We start from the raw sequence: 12,345 nt of genomic DNA, 5'->3' as shown, positions 1-12,345 counted from the left end.
GACAATACACATTTTTACTGCCCATCACCTATATCATGTCCTTACTTCTCAATTTACCCAGCTTAGATTTCACATCCATCTCTCTAACTCCTCCCTTGCAGACACCCTCAATTCCTTTGCCCCTCTCCTCCTTCATTGTACTTGCCTGGCAAAACCTGAAATCTGAATAGACCTAATTTGTAGACTACTCTGTACTTGCACCCAACCAGCTGGACCTGGCTGGAAAAAAAATACATAACTATGCTTACTGGCCCTCCTAGAGATCTGTGAGCCCCAGCCTTGCCCTGCCCAGAAATCTGGCTGTGTTTCTATGTTATATTCCACTCCTTCAGTCTTCCAGATGACTGTTTCTCACTTCCTCTTCCCCCTCTAACCTCCAGCCTTCTTTCTGCTCCTCACTCTCTGTTGATGAGCTCCCTTTTATTTCACTCAGAATGTAGAATAGCTCACAAAAGAACTTCGCCTTTTTCCTACCACTAAATCTCTGGCATATCTGCAAGTCCACCTGGTATTCTGTCTTCATGGCCCACATAATGCGTGGGTCGCTCTACCCCTCCCACTTGTGCCAGGCCCTTTCTTCTTCTACCTATTCAAGGCCTTCATCATCCACAGCCCTCTTCCTTCCAGACCATTCCCATGAGTAGGTAAACATGCTTTAATTACCTTGCAGCTTTGAAAAAGTCTCCCTGGACCCCATGCTCTCTTTCATTACTGCTTCCTTAACAGCAAAATTCCCCCAAAGAGTTTTCTACACTTAACCTTCTATACCTCCTTACCTCTTTTTTTCTCTGCAGCCCCTGGAATCCAACTTTTACTGCTTCCAAATTCAAATAATCGATTTCCAGTTCTCATCTTACTCTTACAGCATTTGACAGAATTTATATTGTTCTCTTTGAAACCAGTGTTCATTTGGCTCTGGGGACTGCACTATCTCTTGCTTTTTCTCCCATATTTCTCCACTTCTTTTCACTTTCTGTTTTTGTCTCCATCTTCCTTTCCTGCTTATAAATGTTGGAGAACTCAAGCATTCTCACTTTAGTCTCTCTGTGTTTTTGAACCTCGTAGCCCTAAAAAACCATCTCTATGCTGATTTCCATGAAATTATGCGTCCAATTTCTGATCCCTTCCTGAACACTAGGCTCATCTCTCTACCTGCCTCCATTAAATCTCCATGTGGATCTGTAACTGTGGCCACCTTGATGGAGGGCAATTTCTTACCTTTAGGTTTATCTATAAATTCTGTGGCAAGACATGCATCTTAAACAGATATCAGCCTATGTGGGCAAAGAAAGATGATGTCCATTGTTTATAATCATAATAGAAAACAACAACTGATAAAGTATAATACATTATGAAAAAGGATGAGCAGATTTATTTGTAGTGATGTAGAAAAATATATATGTTTAATGTGTGTATGTGCATGCATGTGCTTATATTGCATAGAACATTGCTTGAAGAACATAAGATAAACTGGATTGTGGTGGGGGTGGGGCGTGCACCAGGAGTCTGGGGAGCAAGAAGGGTCTATAGTGGGAAGGAGACATAACTGTCATTGCATATACATTTGCAGTGTTTACATTTTTTTTTTTTTACTATATGCACTTGAAAAATGAGTTTGGAGAAATAATTGTGTGCTCCTAAATTTTGATAACAGTGCTTTTTCCTAATAGATAATTTAAAAATGTGTATGTAGTCAAGATTTATCAGTAGTATTTTTATTTGTTTTCTTGCTTGTATGCCTTGCATATGAAGCTTTTCTCACTGCAAGGCTTGGAAAACACCTTCTCCATGTTTTTTCCTTTCTTTTGTAGTTTCACTTTTTCCACTTAAAACTTTGGTGCATTTGAAGTTTATTTGGGTAAAGAGTAAGATATTGATGTGGTTTATTTTTTCCTGTCTCTGGTTATTTATAATAACATTACTTATTGAATAATCTTTCACTTTCCTAAGATTTGAAATGTCATTTTTGTCATGTTATTAACATTTATGTTCATGTGTTTTCATATACACATGTCCATTTCTCTTTCACAGATCAGACTATTTATTTTCACCATCATGCTGTTTTAATCACTGACTGTGGATTTTAGAAACTACAGATGTCAAAACTGGCAAAGCATAGTTCTCTAAAGAAGCTGGCACATCCTGGGACCAAAATCAACAATCTCCGTTTGGAACAAAAGCAAGAACTTCCCTGGACCTATTTTGGCACTAAGATGAAGCACAGGAAGTAGTGATGAATGAGGACACGTTAGATGTGCCATTTTGGCAGGAAGCAGCCACCTGTGAGGCATGATGGGAAAAGAGAATCAGCTTTGTAAACAGCCTTGACATTGCTGAACTTGATTGATTGCGGAGACAGAGAAGCTAAAAGTACCTACTTGCCGGCTTAAAACATGACCATGGCCCCCCTCAAAAGGATCTGCTATGTAAAACTGATACAGAAAGAACTTTTCTCCCTTCATCCTGTTACGCTTAAAGAGGTCCCCCTGCTCCTGTAACACCAATGTCTCCACTGTGCCTCCTCTCCTGCCACTGCAAGAGTCTGTTGAATATTCCTTCTCTTCCCTTACTCTTCAGTCTCTCCTACTGTCCCAGATCCTTCCCATTAGCATGCAAATAAACAAACAAACACTCCCCCAAACACAAAAACCAAAGAGTCTTCTTTCAATTCTACTTACTCTCTAATGTCATCTCTCTCTCACAGGCAAAATTCTGGAAAAAAATTGTCTGTACACCATATCTCCATTTCTTCACCTCTCACTTGTTCTTTAAGCCCCTTCAATATGGCCTCTGCCTACCCTTTTACTCCATTAATCCTCTTTTGCTTAAATCACCAAAGACATCCATGTGACTAAAACCCCCGCACCTTTTCATATTTCATCTTACCTGACCTTTCCACAGCATTGCCTCTGTTGGCCTTTCTACTCTTCCTGAAGAAATTTTACTCTTGGCTCTGCATTGTATTCTTCTAGGTTGTCTCTTATTTCTGCACCTTCCTTCTCAGTCTCCTTTGCTGGGTCTGTCCCTTCTGCTTAACCATTAAACACTTAGTTTGTTAGAACTGTGTCTTAGTCCTTCTTCTCTTCTTACTTCAACCCTTCTGTGTTAACTCATCCACTTGCATCTTCTTAAAATTACCACCTATATTCAAACTGCTTTCATACGTATACATATATATGAAAGGTGAAGTATGTTGGCAGAGAAACCAGTTAGGAGGAAACCAAGTACAAGATGGCAGTACTTGAACTCTGGGGTAGTGACAGTGGGGCTGATGGGAAATGGAAGGATAAGAGCGCTATCTAAGGGGCATAAGATTCAGGACTTTATGATGCATATGGTTCTGGTATAAGCACCTTAAGATATGCTGATACAATAACTCATAACGGGAGCATTTTAGGGGGAGAAGGGGGCTTCACTGGGGATGAAGATGTTCCAAGGGCACCTGAAACCCAATATATCCCAGACTCAACTCATGATCTTCTCCTTTCATCTTTCCCCAGTGAAGCCCCTTCTCCCCCTAAAATGCTCCTGTTATGAGTTGTTGTATCAGCATATCTTAAGGTGCTTATACCAGAACCATATGCATCATCAAGTCCTGAATCTTATGCCCCTTAGATAGCGCTCGTATCCTTCCATTTCCCATCAGCCCCAGTGTCACTACCACAGAGTTCAAGCACTGCCATCTTGTACTTGGTTTCCTCCTAACTGGTTTCCCTGCCAACATACTTCACCTCTTAATTTCATTATCTACACGTATCCAGAGTAACTTTTATAAAATGCAAAGGTAACTTCCCTGCCTCCAGTCCTCTAATAGCACCTCACTCCTCTTAGCATGAAGTCCCATATCCTTAATGTGGTCCGGGAGGTTCTTGGGATCTGGTCCCAACTCATCCCTCTAGCCTGATTTTGAGTTCTCCCGGTTCTCTAGGTTACAGCTACACTAGGCTTTTTCATTCCTTCAAATGTTATTCTCTCTTCTGCTTTGCAGTCCTTTCAGCCTGGAATAATTCCCTGACTCCAGGCTAACCTTACCATATTTCACTCAGTATCCTGCACTTCCTCTTTAAGGCACTCACCACTCCAGTAACAACTTGTTTCATATCCTCGTACCCCCCACTAAACATAAGGGCAGAGACTCAGGTGTGCTCACTGCTGTGACCCAGCTTATTGAATTCTGGTTTGGACAACTGTGAAATCTCAGCTTGCATGCCAAGCATAAATGGTTCACATGCTTTGAGTTCAGTGAGTTGTCAAGCTCCTATTGGTTTGGATCAAACTTGCTTAAGCACAATCCCTCTTAAAGAGGTGGCCTTTGTAAATCCTATTACGACTCTGGCAGCATGAAGCATCCTTCAAGTATCTCATGTGTGTAATGAATATAACATCCAACCAGAGAAGACGATATGCCCTATGCTCAGAAAACTTTGACTTCTTTGATTTAACCTAAGGTTTCCTCTCCCCAGATTTTCTTTAAAGAGTCATTGTTTCTCTGGCTTTCTCTCTATTCTCACGGCATCTTCCTTAAGGGGAAGTCTGCCCTACCCCAACATATTTGACTATTACTTATTTTCTTCCTTTTTATCAGTTCACACTGTTATAAATTAGCATCACTCCCCTCCCCGCCCACACCACCCAAATATCACCTTTGTGCATGCACTTGTCTTCTAGGTAATGGAGATCAGGCTGTGAGCAAAACAGGCACATCTCTGCCCTCATAGATTTTACAACCTAGTGAATAATAATAGCCACATGTGATGAGTACTTACTACATGCCAGTCATGGTTCTAAGCATTTTGCTTGACCTGATTCATTTAATCCTCACAAAACTCTACAAGATAAGTATACTCTCACTATTTTACAGGCTAAAAATCTGAGACACAGAAAAGTTACTGAAGCTCCAAGGTCACACTGTGTCCCATAAGTGGCAGAGGTACGATGCAAACCCAGGCAGCCGGGCTCCAGAGCAGTGTTCTAACTACTACCCTCTGTTGCCTCTCATTCATTCCATGACCTTCTTTGGTCTTACCTACATTGGGATGTGTTTGGGATATGCATTTTGCTCATTCCTATCTCATTCTTGCAAAATGCATTGTACTTGCTGTTCACGTCTGCGAACTTTCTCCTCAGTTTCTTACATAGCTGATTCCTTTATTTAATTCAAATTTATGTTCTTCTTGGAGAGAACTCTCCATCTCCTTCCCTACTTTATGTTTTCTCCTACTTCTTATATCTGAATATTCATGTTCATCTTTCGTGTCCCCTTCCCTGCTAGGATGTAGATTCCATGAGCTCAAGCTTGTATCAGTTCACCGCTGAATCCCAGCACCTGGAGCAATGCCACACACCAAAGAGGCTCAACAAATGCTTGTTGATAAGAGAATAAATGAAAGAAGAGAGAAGGAGGAAGCTTAACAGTTTTTGAGAATAAATGAAAAAACAAACTGTTTGTTTGTATTCAATGTTTGCTGTTTGATGACTAATAGCAAAACAAAAACCAAAACAAACAAACAAAAACAAAGAAACCTATCTGGTTAAGAAAAAATTGTGGGAATAGCAACTTGGTCAAATTCCATGCCATGAAAAATGTTAGAAGTGCAGACTGTATTACAATGAACAGTGATATTAAATAATTATCAATGAGAAAAAATAATACAAGGGAGTCTGTACACGTTGTTGTTGAGAAATGGGTGCACATTTCTCAAAGCACAAACTCAGGTATGCAAGAACTGTAACTTAGTTGAATTCAATTTATGCTTCAAGTCCTCACCATGGGAATTGTCTTTTATTAAGTCAATGTTGGGTACTATTTCAATATCTGAGTCTGTGTCTGAGTTTTATAGGGCTCAAACCTGGTGGGGAGTTGAACAGGTCCTTTGTCATTGCAAAGCGTATTTCGCCTGAGTTGTAGTTCCCATCTGGTCCCTGGTGGGAGAATCCATGAAGATAGCTCTTCTCTTTCTAGATTCCCTCTGTGGGTCTCACTCATCTTTTTCCACAGCCTTCATTGGGGTCTAAGTCATCACCCAGTTCCTCTCTGCCATTCTAGAGCCACAGGACCCTCTCTGAGGCTGCTTCAGGCCTTCTCTAACCTAAGGTTGACCTAAGCTAAGGTTACCTTTCCCCAGATTTTCTTGAAAACATCATTGTTTCCCCTGCCTTTCTTACTCCACTCTCACAGTATCTTCCTTGAGTGGAAGTCTATCCTACCCCAAGATCTCTGACTATTCCTTATTTTCTTCCTTTTTATCAGTTTACATCACTATAAATTAGCATCACCACCCAGATATCACCTTTGTGCATGCACTGCTCTTCTAGGTAATGGAGATCCAGCTGTGAGCAAAATAGATACATCTCTGCATATCTGGTACATTACTGGCCAGTTCTACTCTACAATTGCCATGCATGTGAATCTCTCTCTAAGGCTTGCCACCTTTGGCTTCACCTAGAAAGTAAGGCACACATTGGCTCTGTTTTGAAATCCCTCAAACGTTTTTTCCGTTTTGGTTGCTCACCATTTTTTCCCCTCAAATTAGGATTCAGCCTAGGGCTGGGAGGAAAACACACAGGACTCCTTCTCAGGAGCACACTGGCACTCAAGCTGCCTTACAACTCCTCCAGCCCAGGTCAGTTTAATTTGTCTAGGGGAGTAAGATAACTGGAAATGACTAAGGTTGCATTCTCCATACCATGAGGCAAAAAAAGGCTGGAATAGAACAGACCTCCTGCTCAGGCTTAGGGGGATGCAATCACCCTCTATGGCAACATGTATGGATAGGTGGCCATGACTATTGCCACTCTCTTCTTCTACTAGCCCTTGGCTTGAAACCTAGACACATGGCTGGGGAGACTGAGTGGATTCGCACTTGATTGGTAGAATTCTGAATTAACAAGGACTTAGTTAAATTGACTGATTAATGGACTTAAATTGTCTTCCAATATTCAGCATAATGGGGGCTTGAACAAGAAATTAAGTTACAACTGTGTAAGTTACAACCATGAAAGATACAATTTTGAAACCATGGAAAGGATAATTTTGCCATGTTGGAAAATTAAAGATGGTTAAATTTCTTGCACACCTGAGAGCTGGCCTGAAATTCTCTGATGCCTGCCAGATCACTTTTTAAAATCTAGTTTTGTGATGCATGCAAAGCAGATACTAATTTGAACAAGAGATGAGCTGGGATATTTTATTCATCAAATTATTTGTTTTTAAAAAATTATGCATATAAAAAAATCACATTGATAAAAGATGATGGGGCCTAAGACATAAGAAGGAGGAGTATTAAGAATTCCAGTACACAGAGATGGACGCTTTGACACGAGTTAGAGACATTGCTTCTGCTGCTGATATGGGAATTCATCATGGCACAGCGGACGAACAATGCAATGAGCAGCACTTACCCTCGAGGACGGAGGTTATGATACTGACAACACTCATTGCCCTTTGGGCTCGGAAAGGTTCATCTAAGTATTCTGCTGACAAGAAAGTCTTCTTTTGTCCTGCATCGAATGCCTGCTGAGACACAAACAGAGTCAGGACACTCCCTTAACCTGACATCTTCATGGCAAAGTTGGATCATTCGGCCTCCTATTGGCCAGTCTCATATATAGTCATATGTCACTTAATGATAGAGATATGTTCCAACAAATACATCATTAGGTGATTTCATCATTCTGTGAACATCCTACATTGTATTTACACAAACAAATGCTATAGCCTTCTATACATCTAAGCTAAATAGTGTGGCCTATTGCTCCTAAGCTACAAATCTGTTCAGCATGTTATTGCTGAATACTGTAAGTATAAACAGTTAATAAACATAAAGAAAGTTTATAAAGTTTCCAACCACGAGGACTAAGCAAATGATACTAGTAGTCACTATTTATTGTTATCTGTCAGACATATATAAAAATGTTGGCACTTTATTATTTCATTTAACCCTCCAGCTATTTAGAAATCTTTTTACAAGGGGAGACGAGTAGGCTTGGATAATTTAAAGGACTTGCCAAAGGTGACTCAGGTGGTAACTGGCACAGTTGGGACTAAGATACAGGTCCATACTAAACAGAAGGGCCTAAAGAATCAATCTTTCACTAGCCTGGTAATTTAACTAGACTGAATCAACGTCAGAATATCTAAACACATGATAATCTCAGAAACAGAGAAAAGAGGCTGAGGGCCCATCACAAGAGAGGCATAAATGCCTTCAATGAGGCATTTTCTAGAGTGCTAATGCACTTCCAGCGAGCCCTGCAGGCTACCTTTGACTTTAAGGCTCTGTTTTGGTGATTCCATTTGCCTTGGAGACGTACTCTATACCTTCTCTGCGCTCTCTGTGCCTGGGGAGGGAGACCTGTACAAAATGCATTACCCTTGCCCTCTGGTTCTGGCCAGGTTTGGTTAATGGGAGGCATAGACAAGACATTCAAGGATAGAAGGAGAGACAAGTCAGGTATTTTCCCCTGGCTGCTTCTCTTCTGTGCTATGACTGAGTAGCAGAGCTGTGATCCTCTACTAAGATCACAAGTTCTGCCACACAGTCTCTCTGACACATGAGGGCAGCTGCTGCTTTAGTCTAATTCTGGTCCTTTCCTTCATCCCTTCAGCCTAGGCATGTAACAACTTCCCCCTGTTACTAGTTTCTAGGTGCCTTGCCGTCCCTTATTCATTCCCTAAGCCCAGCCCACACCTCTGTAAATACTTTACTAAACTCTATTAGCCCATTGGAGTGGTCCATCTGTTTCTTGCTGAGACCCTGAATCACATGGCATCAAATTAGAGACCGAGCTAAGGCAACTCTGTAAGACTTACCTGTATCAGTGGAACCATATATTGGTCTCTTTACAATTCTGTCTGCAAATTGCTCTGTATCCCTGGCTAACCAGAGAGGGCAAATGAAAAACACTAGAAACATCATTACTGAAACTGGAGGGGAGAGCTCAAATTAACTCACAGCTCCCAATCCAATGAGGAATCCCTGACTTGCCATTACACTCTGCTATTATTCTATTAAAGAGTGCTGGCCAGTTAGTCACTGTTGCCTAATTTGTTCATTTTGGCAAATTATTTCTTCAGTGAGTAAAGCAAGGAATACTGTGCTTCTATCCCAGAATGTATCTGGGTTCCATTTGCCCAGCCTAGAGGAGTTTGCATAGAGCCATAAGCAGAAAGAGAAGGGTCCTTCAGTTTTTCTCATACCTGTCCAGGAAGAAAGGAGGCCTATCACTGAGGCAGTGATGTTGAGTGGGGACTGAGAAACACTGATAAGAAATATGGGGTCAAATGGAATATAATTTGCATCACTGTACAGCAGAATAAACCAGGAAACCTGTTTGACCTCAGGCCAACTCAATCTCTTTTTCTGGATCTCATCTTCTATGTCTGTAAAAAAGGAGTAGAATGGGGAGGCATTGGACAGGATGATGGCTAAAGATCCCTTCCATTGGTGACACTCAGGCTTTTTGGCCCAAGGTTTCTAGCTGGAAGACAGCCTGGGGGAGTCTGAAGCATTCACAAACTCACCGAGACTTCGACAGCTCCAGGGGCAAGCTCACTAGTGGGTGGCAGTGGGTGTTCATCTTCTCCATGCCTGGAGTCAGGGTTGCTGGGTTGAGGAAGAGGGCTTCTAGGGAGGGGGCCTTGCTGGCCAGCACTCCCACCCAGCAGCAGGGAGCCCCGATGGCTTTCATGGTCTCCAGGAAAGACTCCATCATCTGTGACTACCTCAGGGAGTGAGATATCTCGGCCGGGGGACCGGAAATGGAACACACTGCCATGGCTAGCCCGGCGTTTTCCAGAGGCGAGGCCTAGAAAAGACTGGGCATTGCCCCAAAGGAGCAAGAAGGCTGGAAACTGGTCTTCTGGAAAATCTAGAGCCCAACACTTCCCTCTACCTACTCCCATTTCCCTGCCCCTATTTTTATGACCTTTCAGTAGCTAAGTAAAGGCACAAATCTAAGGGGTATTCTAGGTGAGGGAAAAGGAAAAAAGGAGATTCTAGACAGACTCGGGGAAAGACCAGGAGAGAGGAGAGATCACAGGGTGCCGATGCTCAGCAAATAGGTTATCATGGACAGGAACATGTCAGAGGAAACTTTGTCACCTGGATAGGTCAACTGTTTGCCAACCTTTGGCCACAGGGCTAGACAAAGCTGTCTTAAGTTCCCTTTTCCACATGCAAAGTTGTGACCTAAGGAGGCTACTGCACATACCAGTACTGGAACATACTTGGTAAGTGGTTGTTGAATGAACGAGTGCACTTCATTGTCTGAAAATTAGGTTGTGCAATTCATTAGATCCTGTCTGTATGAGTGTGAGAGTTTGTGTTGCACAGGAGGAGACAAGAACTGTACAGTGTAATGAGCTTCTAGGATCCCTTGAGGCTTGAACAGTCAACAATGGAGAGATTGAAGGAAGGGTTGCAGCCTAATTTCCTGGAAGAATAATGTCATTCCTCCAAATCAATAAACATTTCCCATCAACATCTTCCACTGAGGGAACTGTGTGGCTTAAAGTTGCCAGAGAAAAGAGCTAATTCATAAGCCCAGAGCCCTCAGAGAATTAGTGTGCTGGGTTAGGTAGTTCCCATGACCATAGTGAAACTTGATCATAGCAAACCATCATTTCTGTCCTCAGGTGGTCTATAGTATGTCCAAAATCTAAACATTGACCTCATACCAAACTCTGATCATACTGACTTATTCTACTCACCTTCCTTAATTCCTTTTATTTACCAAACTACTAAAGTGGAGAATCTTGCCAACTGGGGTTCTCCTTACTAATCCTCTTATCTCACAGAACCGAAGTTTCCTCTCTTGATAATTTGAAGCTCGATCCTGTTTAGCAACCACTACTAAAAGCCCAGTATTATAACAAGTAGAGTACTCTCTGCCTGTAATACATGCCCAAGGACTATAGAACTCATATAATGCAAAAATCCTTCCCATTTTTGAAGCAAATGAGAAAAATTGACACATCCATATTAAAGAAGGGAATACTACATTATTTGCACTTGAGCACCAAGCAAACCAATGAAGAAACTGAGAAGAAAATTTTGGTTGCATATTTGACAGCAGTGTCTCCTTGGCCACGAGTTATTTTAGAATTAAGCTTTTTGACAAATGGTGGGCAATGTCTTCTGAGTAAAAACATTAGAATTGCTTTAAAAGGCATCCTCTGAGGAAACCAACTGGTCTGTGATTTTCCACAAAAACCCTCCTGGGTCTCTCCTATATATTCCTGTATTTCATTTCTGTGGATTATAAAATGGCTTTATATAAAAACTGCGTTAGGTCTATTTAGCAGATGAATGTACCTGGGAAAAGAGGGAGAAGATGCCTTCCTGGATGGGCTCCAATCAATCAGTCAGCATTAAAGCAGTACTCAAATGGTACCTCCCCATCTTTGCACATACATGTTGTTCTTTCTGCCAGGAAAATACTCCTCACATTCTCTCAAGTCTTCAATTACTGGAAGAATCCCTACATGCTATTTATTGTTGACCCCAATTATCCCCTCCTCCAGGAGGTCTTTTCTGATACCTATCCAGCCCCATGAGAGTGGATGTTTCTTCCGTGATTGTCAAAACACCACATATGTGTCTCTAATACACTATTTAACGCATAGCTGTGTTTATATCTGCCTCCTTCACCCAAATGGAAATCCTTGGGGAGAAGAACATGTTCTAGTCATCTCTTTATACCAAGCACCTAGTACTGTTGAATGAACAAGTTGCAGCTCTTCTTTTTTTCCCTTTGAAAATAAGCATCACTGGAGAGACAAGCACACATACCAATTATTGGACATCCAAGTGCTAATCTGCGTGGGGCTGACAGAATGGGGGTAATTAAAGCCCAATTCAGTGTCATTGACATTTCCATGGAAGCTGTGATTCATCCTGTTCTGTGATTGTCTGAACTGTGCCCCATGTATGCCAGGTGCTTCTCAAAAGAGGCAAAGCAAGAAAGAGGAGGGCACAGATGCAGATAGATGCTGAAGTGTGGGTGTGTCATGAGGTTGGTGTGCATGCGAGTGTGTCTGTATATGCACACATAAATCTGAGGGTTGGAGAGATGGTATTGCAAAAAAGTAAAACATCCTTTGGCTTAGCACAGGAAAAGAGATTGAGAGGGAAGTGAGAGGCATAAAACATAAAAATAGCCATGTTGATCCCCTTTTCCACACTGTTAGTGTGGAGCCACCCTCCCACACAGCCGATATTATGTGTCAGACCTACAGAAAGGGCATATTTGGGGTAAAAGGACTTTCAAGGGGCAGGAAGGTGGTGGGAGGAAGCATAGCGAGGAAAGTTGCAGTGCAAATTTTAGAGTGTGAGGCAGAAAGTT

The 12,345-nt window shown here is 41.8% G+C and overlaps 1 protein-coding gene across 3 annotated transcripts in view; it reads right to left on the bottom strand.

Moving 5' to 3' along the window:
- SCN10A (sodium channel, voltage gated, type X alpha subunit) overlaps window positions 1-12,345 on the bottom strand; it is a 97,368-nt gene that overhangs the window by 44,973 nt on the left and 40,050 nt on the right. For 2 of the 3 annotated variants that reach the window (XM_011999480.1, XM_011999481.1), the window contains exons 11-12: window positions 9,524-9,817; window positions 7,402-7,513 (exon numbers count right to left, since the gene is read on the bottom strand). In XM_011999480.1, the coding sequence (XP_011854870.1) occupies window positions 7,402-7,513; window positions 9,524-9,817 (406 nt within the window). The remainder of the gene's footprint in view (window positions 1-7,401; window positions 7,514-9,523; window positions 9,818-12,345) is intronic. The other variant, XM_011999482.1, reaches the window with a different exon arrangement.

Source organism: Mandrillus leucophaeus, unplaced genomic scaffold (genome assembly GCF_000951045.1).
Source record: "Mandrillus leucophaeus isolate KB7577 unplaced genomic scaffold, Mleu.le_1.0 Scaffold595, whole genome shotgun sequence".
In the NCBI taxonomy this organism is placed as follows: domain Eukaryota; kingdom Metazoa; phylum Chordata; class Mammalia; order Primates; family Cercopithecidae; genus Mandrillus; species Mandrillus leucophaeus.
Note: the sequence above shows the minus strand (reverse complement) of the source record. Positions and strands in the feature narration are given on the sequence as shown.